The sequence below is a fragment of the Herpailurus yagouaroundi genome, unplaced genomic scaffold, assembly GCF_014898765.1.
Source record: "Herpailurus yagouaroundi ecotype Mexico unplaced genomic scaffold, PumYag 200, whole genome shotgun sequence".
Lineage (NCBI taxonomy): Eukaryota > Metazoa > Chordata > Mammalia > Carnivora > Felidae > Herpailurus > Herpailurus yagouaroundi.
In genome coordinates this window covers 4,755,918-4,765,816 of record NW_024412431.1, presented here as the reverse complement: position 1 = coordinate 4,765,816, position 9,899 = coordinate 4,755,918, and the positions used below count along the sequence as shown (strand labels likewise).

Below are 9,899 nucleotides of genomic sequence, written 5' to 3'. Positions count from 1 at the left end.
GGGCAGCAAGTGCCGTGCTCAGGTGCTGGGCTGTCACCCTGTGGTGCCCACTCCCATTTGTCAGCATAAAGCAAGCTCACCCCAGCGCTCCAGGATGAACCAAAATCCAAATAACAGTTGGGGAAAGTGGGGGTCAGAGTAACATGTGGGGGCTGAAAGATGCAGTGAGAATAGAGAAGAGGTGCCCCATCCCCTCTGGAGCTGTTCACACTACCTTGTCCCAAGACCTGGCCTCTTCTGACGCTGATCCATTCATAAGTATTTATTGAGTGCTGAGTGGGTGGCCAGTGCTGGGGAGGGAGGGCCAGGGTGACCGACGGCCACCTCCTTCCTCAGGGGGGGTGGGGAGGGGGGCTCTTTCAGCTGTGCTCCCAGGCCCTGCTCTCTTAGCCAGGCCTCCAGGCTGGGGGAAGGGCCCAGGGGCAGGTCCTTGCAAAGTGGACCCTCCCCAAAATACATCTTCCATCCAGCTTGGGTCCCCACACCCAGGGGAAGGCAGCATCTCCATCCTCCCTGCACCAGTCTCCTAGGCAGAAGTGGAGGGACAGCAGGAAGAGGGTGAAGGTCCAGAAGACTTCCCAGCACCTTTGGAACCTGGATTTTAAAAAGCGGAGGGAAGGAGAAAAATGATAATAGGGTATGATTCAAGGCTCTCAAAGTCCTGGTTCAAACTTCAAGGCTGCCGGGGCTCTGGCGCCACCTGGGGGCCGCTCCTGGAATAGCATCCCTGTGACCGCCAGATCAGGACAGCCCAGGGTGGGACCCAGAGCTGGATACAAAGCCCAGAAACTCCCACTCTGGCTGGCTGCGCTGCCCCCTTGCGGCTGCAGGGCTCTGGGACTCCACGTTTGTTACACCCAGAATGTTACAGGAGGCTGGCCTTTCTGCCAGTATTGCGGTGAGGGCTGCTCCACCCCACCCTCCAAACCTGGGGAGTTTTTCCTATTCCCTCCCACTTAAGAGGGGAAAAAAAGCACATTCTGAGGCCATCATTTCTATGTACCCTCTGCTTCCCCCATTTCCCAGTTGGACTTCACTGCATCTCTTGGGGAATATGGTCTTCTCCTGGAGGGACTCATCTCTTTGGACAAATGCTCCCTGCACAGCTTCTGGGGGTGAGGGTGAGATGGTCCCGCCCAGTCACTTCCCTCAAGGAGCTCACACTCTGATGGAAGAGGCTATACCCACATCGGGCACCCAAATGGGCAACAACATGGCCCAGTCAGACCTGCCTCTTCTGTTAGCCATCTTCCGCAAAAGCAATTAAAGTTGCTAAAACGATTTGTTTTAAAACCCCACAGGAGCTGAGGCCTTTCGCATCTGTAATAACTGCTGCCACGTAAACTCAAACTACACCAAGCCTGCGGCCTGCCTGGTCCCTGGCCTTCCTGCCTGGCTGGGAGCTCGTTAGAAATGCAGGTGCTCAGGCCCCACCCAGACCTGCAGAAATGGAATCCACATTTGATGATCGCTATGGGGTGACCCATGGGGTGAGCCAGGCAGTGTGGGGCCAGTTTAGACCTCAGGGAGGCTTCAGCCAAAGCTCTCATAAACCTATGCCCCCACCGCCCTCCTGAGCTGATCCACACACAACCTGACGTTTCCCTGGATGCTGGGTCTCTCCCTCCTTGCTGCCTTGACACCTTTGCCTGGAGGACCAGCCTCCTGCCTGCCTTCTAACACTCTGAAATCTGTCCCGACAGTCCAGTCTACCACGGTCCAACATACTGTTAACATGCAGACCTCGTCTTGCCCCTTCCGTGGCTCCCTAGTACCCAAGTCCAAGATTTATAAGGCTTTTGTGCTGTTCCCCCAAGTCTCTGACACCTCTTCCACCATTCGTGCACACGCATTCCGTCGCAGATACATTAACTTCACTGGGTTCCTGAACAAACTCCAATGCCTGGGCCACACTTCTCAGCACTCCATCAAACTGAATTAGACTTTCAAAAGTCACTTCCCCCAGGAAGCCCTCCTGGACCCCTCTATCCGGATCCAGGTGCTTCCTCCAGACTCTCCCATTCAGCACTCATCACACTCTCTGAAATGCCGCTCTCCCATCTACATTTTCACATCGCTGACCCAGCCCAGCACTCAGCACAAAACAGACACCCAAGCTATTTGGCGAAAGAGTGAACAAAGGAGGAGCATGAAGAAGCCAGGGTTCAGAGACGCTGAGAACTTCTCTCAGGCCACACGGCTCCTAAGTGCCAAGCAGGACTGGAGCCCCTGCTATACCTAAACTGCAGATCCCACTACTAGTCCCCACAGCCTCCCCGACAGATCACCCCAGCCTGGAAAATAAGGCGTTTCCCACATGGGCCCAAAGAGGGAGAGTCTTGCCCAGGCCACAAGTTAATCCCAGCCCCAGTTTACTCACATTGGGCAACACTTCTAGAATATTGTTCTCAAGTTTCTACACAGATCGTCTCCCCCCGCCCCTCTAAAGTGGGTGCTTGGGCTAACCCCACTTCATAGAGGCCCCGAAGGACTCAGCCACAGCCTGGGGCAGGTCCCCTCCACAGCGGGTCTCCCCAGCCACCTGCACAGGCCGCCGCCGCTGCTCCCGCGCCTGCTGCTCCTCCTCTGCGATGCCCCGAGTCCTGCATCCTCGCCTTATCAGGCCGGGATACCCTCTTGCCAGCTGAGTTGCGGGTGGTATAGCTGTAGACGGAGGTGTAGCCCTGGCCAGTGAGCGGGCAGAAACGACGGGTGTGGGCACGCTCACGCGTAGCGCCGCACTGAGGGCACACGTAGTCACGAAGGATGGGACACAGCACCCGGCCGGCCTCATCCTTGAGCACATGGGACTGGTAGATGGCCCGGGACTCGCCGTTGTGTTTGCAGAAAGAGCACAGGCGTTCAGGAGCTGCTGAAGATTCCGGGCTGGGCCTCTGACCCCCAGGTCCTGGAGCTGGCTGTGGCTGGGGGTCCAGCCTGGTCTCAGGCTCCCCTTCCCCACGCAGAGCCCCGACCAGGCGTGCCAAACCCAGGTAATCCGTCCATAGGTTGAAGGTTCCCATAGCTGGGCAGCGTGTGTGCCAGGTAGAGGGGCAGAGAGAAGAAGCCTTGCCTGCCCAAAGCTCCGCTTTCTAACCCGTCCTCTGCCCCTCCCTTCCCCTCTGTGGAGCCTAGGAGTCTGGGCTGTCAGTTCCCTCCTTATACCTCCAAGGGAGTGTGAAGGGGGAGGAGCAGGCCATGGGAGGTTCCTTATTGTCACAGGGGGGCTTGCTGCCGCTGCCCCATAAAGGCACCTGCCAGGGGATACATGGTCTCTAGGTGGGCTGGGGGTGATGGGGAGTGACAGGACACAGGCTGCAGGGGGCACCCACAGTTGGGAGCCACCCCCCACGCAGAGGGGCATGGGGAGGGCTACCCCTGCCTACCCCTCTTGGAGGCCTGTGAGGCCAGCCAGTCCTGCCCCACAGGGAGACGGGAAGCCCCACCCCAAAGACAAGCACCTATGTAGTCAGTAACTTAGTAACTTGTGTCTTCCTTCCCCTGGGCTGGGGGAGGGGCCGGGTGCCCCTGGGCTCTTTGGGGAAGGTGGGGAGCTGCTGATGCTCCAGCTGTCTCTGGAAGGGGGATGGTGCCTGGTTCATGGGGAAGGCCAAGGATCAAGACCCCCAGCTCAGGAGTCCCTCAGGGAGCTTTCACACCTATTTCAGTGGAACCACTTCCATGGATGAACACCCTGAGGTATGAGGCCACCTGCCCATACTTCACAAAGACAACACAAAAGCCAGTCTCCCCCATCCAGTTACCATAGCCCCTAAGGCTAGGTGCTGGCCCTGGGGTGGACAGGAAGTGAGAAAACATTATGGGGGCAGCAGAGGCACAGGCTGGGTTAATGGAGGGGGGTCCCCCAGCACCTCAATCCCCACCCACTCCCTCAAATGAGACCCTCAAGAGGTACCCAGGTGGGGCAGAGACTCGGCAGATGAAGGGATGAGCAGGCACCAAGGTGCTAAGGGGCAACCACAGGTAAAGCAGAGGTCTGTGGGTGCTGGGCCCAGGACCTAGACACAGAGAGGAGGGGCTCTGCTGCCTGCCCACCCCATTCATTGGCTGACTGACTGACTCGTTCAAGAAATCCTAGTCCTGAGTCCTCTGGGAACAGGGCTCACTATCCCGTCAGAAAGGTTTTCCAGGTGCCTCCCAACTCCCCCCACTCCCCTGGATTTATTCCCCAAATCAGGCTTGTGTCCATAAGGATCCCAGATGCCAGCCCTCCCCAAGGGGTGAGGAGCGGAGGTCAGGGCATCGCGTGAGTGGGTCTTGTCCCTTCCCCTCAGGCTGTGTCCGGCCCAGCCACAGTGACATTCATCCCTCGGTGGGTCTGGCCTCCGTCCTCACAACCCACCGACAACAATGAATGTTGATTGTGACCTTCGCTGTGGCCTAAAGGAGGGGATGCCCAGGCTGGATCTGGGAGCTACCCCGGCCCTCCAGATATAGAAGGCAGGGGTCATGATGGGTGGATGGCAGTTCCAGGCCTCGGGGTCCACTCAACGGTCGATGGTTTGCCTGAGCTGCCCAAACTCACCGACAGGTTGAATGTTCCCCCAAACCCTTGGCAACTTCTCCGGGGGAGCAGGACTGGACAGTGGGGTCGGGGCAGGAGAGACTGGAGGGGGTGAGGGACCTATTAACTCAGTAATTCAGCAAGCAGGACCTGTCTGCTCCAGGACCTGGAAAAAGCACAAGATAAATATAAATAATAACTGTAGATATTTACGTAGGCTTTGCTGCATAGAGGCAGCAATACTGGGCAGTGGGCTTGTTTCTCGGCGCATCTACTCAAATCATCCTCAAAACGGTCCTGGAAGGTGCAGAGGACTCGTATTTGTCAGTTGGGAGACTGAGGCCAAAGGGCACCCACTGCTAGTGAGAGGCAAAGGAGGGATTCCTAGTGGCCCCGAGAGGTCTGGCTGCCAGACGGTTATTGCCCCAGGACATTGATGCAACAGCGATAAACAACTCATTTTAATACAATGTAATACCTTCTGTGAGCTTCACTGTGTTCCCCGCAAGGCAAGATTGTTTATGAATCACAACAACCCCAGGGGGTTGTTCCTCTTTGCAAATTTGGGGCTAGCAGTAGGGCCACTTGGTCCACCTGACAGCGGAGAATCCTGAGGACTAGAGGACAGACCCCCCCCTGGCCATCTGCCCCCTTGATGTGGGGGTACAGGGTTGCTCACCCTGGGGCTTCAAAATAGGCATCAGTCAAATCCCTGCTCAGACTCCCAACTGCACCAAGATGCTGCCCCCTCCCCATTCCCAGTCCCTCCCTCCAGGGGCCCACAGATTTGGGCTCCCACCCCCTCAAGGTCCCCCACCCCAACCCTCCATGCGCAGTCTCAGGAAAAGCCACCTCCAACCGGGGTCTAGGGACTGCCTGGGGAGAGGCCTTCAAATGTCCAGTCCCTTCTCAGTTTACTGGGAAACTCAGTTTACTGAGGGGGTCAGGGATCCCAAGTGTGCTGAGCTTAAGTTAACCCCAAAATGCCCCTTGTCAAAGGTGGACTGAGCCAGCACAACTCTCCAAGCCAGGTCCCCAGACCCCTACCCAGAGCCAGCCCCCAGAGACCCTTGCACCCACCCCGGCCCCTCCCTAAAGCCTGACTCTGAAAGCCCACCCTCCTATGGCCAGTTCCCGGGACCCGTCCTCGAAAGCCCACCCCCAAAGTCATCCCTCATAAAACCACCTTCAAAGCCCATCTTCAAAAAGCCCACATCCTCTAAGCCCTGCCTCCACACCCCACCCTCTGAACCCACCGCTTCTGGCACCCCCATATTCCAGCTTCAGGAGCACCCAAGGCCACTAAGCCCCACCCCTCAGTCCCGCCTCTAAAGTCAGCCTGCCTAGACCCCCATAACCCCGTCCCTACAGAGGCCCCAAGGCCACCCCCTTGAAGCCCACGGTCCTTAAGTTCTGCCCCTGTAGGACCTGTCCCCAAACAGGAAGCCCTGGGAGGGGATCCTGGAAATGCTCACTCCTGTGAAATTCCCCTACTTCATGAAGCCCCTTCCCTAGAGCCCACATTCTTGACCTTGGCCAGGGATCCAGCCACGTTCCCACACCAGACTGGAGTTCAGAGTAGGGAGCCCTCCCCCACCACCCATCAATCCAGCCAAAAGGGCCCCATTCTGGGGATAGTTTGAGGGCCCCCCTTTCCCAGGCTCAGGATATCTAGGCCCTTCTGAGAGAGCCATGTGGGGTCTCCTGCAGTGAAAATCAAGGTCCTAAAGAACAGAATGCCTAAAACTATGGGGGAGAAGCATGGTTCAGGAAGGGAAGTTTATAATAATACTGCTTTACCTACACCACTATTATTAGGATACCCATTTAATCCATGAGGATGGTGAGGCTCTAAGAGTTTGGAACAGAACTCACCCAGGTTCCTCAGAAGCTTTGTTTGTGACGATGACTATGGAGCTAGAATGAGGGGTCACCTGGCATAAGGTACTGGGCACAATGGTGGGGAGACTCCTCAAGACACCCTTTTCCTTCTGTGTCTCCTCTCTGACTTGATTCCTTGAGGACTCTGACCTTGACCTACCAACGAGGGAAGTCCCTAAAGGGGTTGTCTCCAAGACAAGTTAGGGACCATCAGAGGGTGCCTGGTCCGGAGGGTCAGAGCCCAGGTAGGAAGGCAGGGTTTCCAGCCAAAGGAAAGGGTGGGAGGAAACCCAAAGCCCCAATAGGCCCTATGGAGAAGGGGTTGCCTGGGGCTTACCCTGGGTCTGCCTGTCTCTCTGTCCATGGTGGTCAGTGCAGGCTTCTGCCCTTGCCCTTGGTGTCTGTCTGGGTCTGACTGTGCCCCTCATGGGCCAGTATTTGTCTGGATCTCCTGCTCTGTGTGTGCTCCTGTCTGTTGCTGTCTGGGTCTGCCTGTGTGCGTCTGCCTCTTTACATCTGATCTGTTTGTTAGCCTATCCCCTCCAAGTCTGGGTCTGGCCCTTGGTGAGGGTTGGCTCTGCTCTGTCTGCATCTCACTCTCTGGACTTGGGGCCCTTGGGGAGGTGGGAGAACGGAAGCTGACCGTTCCTCCCATCAAGCGTCCTACGGCTTTCTGAAGGGCCAACTGGGCTTCCATCTGTTTTTTTTTTTTGTTTTTTTTTTTTTGACAGAGAGAGAGAGAGAGAGAGAGCGAGCTTGCACGGGGGAGAGGGGCAGAGGGAGAAAGAGATAATCTTAAGCAGCCTCCACGCCCAGCACAGAGCCCAACACAGGGCTCCATCTCCCAACCTTGGGATCATGACCTGAGCGGAAATCAAGAGTCAGATGCTCAGGGATGCCTGGGTGGCTCAGAAAGTTAAGTGTCCGACTTCAGCTGAGGTCATGATCTCATGGTTAGTGAGTTTGAGCCCCGTTGTCTTGGCTCTGTGCTGACAGCTCAAAGCCTGGAGCCTGCTTCACAGCTTTTGTGTCCCCCGACCCCCTCCCTGCCCCCTGCCCCTCCCCTGCTCATATTCTGTCTCTCTCTCTCTCTCTCTCTCTCTCTTTCAAAAATAAGTAATAAAACGTTAAAAAAAAATGGACTGAGTTCAATGGACTGAGCCACCCAGGCATCCCCCTATCTGACTTTGAAGCCCAGCAGAGTGAAGATGGGGGGCTGTGTCCTACCCCAACCCCAGACCCTGATGCAAGGAAGGAGGACTTTTCAGGGCCATTTTAGCCCTCAATTCTCCCTCTTCCTGTTCCTTAGTCCTTGGGACAGCACCCCTACCCCCCCCCCCCCCAGCTCCCATCCCAACTGGGAGGATCTGTCTAGGCAGGGGGTCGGGAGTGATGGGTGAGGGGAGCCATCCCAAAACCACACTGACCTGCCCCCACACCCACCCTCACCCTGAGCTCCAGGAGGGCAAGGCAGCAAGGCAAGGCAGCTGGCATGGGTCTGGGGGTCAGAGTTGGAGGTGAGAGGTCCCAACAGAACCAGATGGGTAGAGACGGAAGGAGGCAGGTCTGTCAAGCTGAAGAACAGGGGCCAGGGGCACGAGGTCAGAGGTACAGGGCTTCCAGAGGGTGTCTGGCAGCCTGCACGTCTTCGTGCGCCCCTCTCTGTATGTCCATGCGAGTGTTCCTGGTTGCACGACCCCGTATTTGCTCCAGTGTGCACGTGTCCCTGTGTGTGTGCCCTTGTGTGGGTGGATAGACCCTGGTGGGGCACGTGCAGGAGGAGCTGGTCAGGGCCTGGCCGACAGAGCCCATTATGGAGTGTGTAGCAAAAGTGCACTTGGAGGTCCCCAAGTGGAGTCCCATCGATGGCCCAGGCTGTGTAGACTGGAGGGAAGGGGACTCCTCATCTCCCTGATACCTCCATGACCTCTCAGGTTCCCACCTGCCCTCCCCATGGCTTCCTCTCCACCTGCCCGCCCTTTCACACAGGGTCCTCAGCCAAGGGGCTCATCTGTCCCATCAAGACCTGGGGGCAGCCAGTGGGCTTGGGCTCCTAGCTACTCTGCTGGGCTATTCGGGGGGTTCTGTGGGTGTCTGTATATCCAGGTGGGCGTGTGCTGTAGTGGGTGGCTGTCTACGCCAGTAGTGTCTTTGTGTCGGCACAAGTGTCGGCACTCCCGTGGGCTTCTGTTTGTGTGTGGATGTCAGTATGACTGTGGGTGTGTGTCAGGCTAATTGTGAGTAACTGCAGGTCGACGTGTGAGCCAGCGTGTGTGGGTGTCTGTCATCTGTCAGTGTCACTGGGGGTGACTGTAGTCTGTGTGTCATCTGATCATGGTGCCCCCCGACCGCCCTCACTAAAATGTCAGCTCCAGGAGGACAGGGATTTTGATCTCTTGCATCCCAGTGCTAGAACAGTGCCCGGTACATAACAGATGCTCAATAAACAAGTGTTGGCTTTACATCCAGGTGACTGTAGATTTCTGCTTGTCCCTCTGTCATTTTCCCGTGGGTCTGTGGGCCATTGCGCATGTGTTATTCTGTCTGTGTGTTGGTACCGTAGGTTGTCGAGGTGTATGATCAAGTGTTAGGGTAGGTGACTATAGGTGTAGGTACTGCTGAAGGGTTCCCATCTGTCTGTGGGTGACGGTGTCATAATGGGGGTCTAGGAGGTCAGTCTTACCATGGGCCACCGTGTGTCCTCACGTGCAGCTGTGTTACTGGGGATCTGTACGTGTGTACGTCACGATTATGATGGCCTGATGTCAGTGTCCACACAGGCCTCATACCAGCTGTGTGGGTGTGTCCAGTCATCTGGGGGACTGCAGATCCTTGCTTGGGCTGGCACGTGGATGTCTACATCGTGTACGTGTGTCTGCTCCAGTGCTCATGGATGGTGGTATCTATCAGTACATGGGGGGGGGGGGGGGGTTAAGTATTTGTGGTAGTCATGGTTACCCTGGGTGACAGCCTGCGGGTGCCCGTGCAACACTGAGCATCTGGGTGTGTGTGCGCGTGCAGTAGAGAACTGTGTGGATGTCCACGTTTTAGGCAAGGCGGTGCCTACACTGCGGCCACTGTCGGCGACGGCTGCATTTTTCAGCGTAGCAATGTTTTCCAGCTGTCAGCCCTGCGCGTCCTCGTCATCGCGGGTGATGTGTGTGCCCACGTGGCAGTGTTATCGTGAGTGACTGTGTGTGCGAGTGTGCGGATGACTGTTCCCGCAGGTGATGGGAGTAACAATAGGGATGATGTATGTCCACGTATAACGTGTGGATTGGGAGACTTCATCAGGGATTTGGGAATATCTAACTGTGGCTCCGTAAATGTATCTGTGAGTAGTCCAGGGCAGGGGGGATGAGTGGGAAAGGAGATGGGGGGCACTTCTCAGCTCCTATCAGCCAATAAGAGGCCTTCATCCCCCCACCCTCAGCATGCCCACCAGGGCGAAGTCCCTGTGAAAGGGGTCCTGTCGCTTTAAAAAGGCTCCCCG

The 9,899-nt window shown here is 56.7% G+C and overlaps 1 protein-coding gene across 1 annotated transcript; it reads right to left on the bottom strand.

The window, feature by feature from the left end:
- Positions 1–235: 235 nt before the first annotated feature.
- NANOS3 (nanos C2HC-type zinc finger 3) lies at positions 236–7,122 on the bottom strand. Its single transcript, XM_040450109.1, has 2 exons — positions 2,543–7,122; positions 236–594 (listed from the first exon to the last, which is right to left on the bottom strand). The coding sequence occupies exons 1-2, from the start codon at positions 3,021–3,023 to the stop codon at positions 527–529; spliced, it is 549 nt and encodes a 182-aa protein (XP_040306043.1). The 5' UTR covers positions 3,024–7,122; the 3' UTR covers positions 236–526.
- Positions 7,123–9,899: the final 2,777 nt, after the last annotated feature.

What these genes read in the sequence shown, in the direction of transcription:
- NANOS3 (XM_040450109.1), bottom strand. Translation starts at nt 3,023, where the DNA reads ATGGGAACCTTCAACCTATGGACGGATTACCTGGGTTTGGCACGCCTG. An exon ending in AGCGGCGGCGGCCTGTGCAG is followed by an intron (nt 595 to 2,542) that starts GTGGCTGGGGAG and finishes TTTAAAATCCAG; the next exon opens with GTTCCAAAGGTGCTGGGAAG.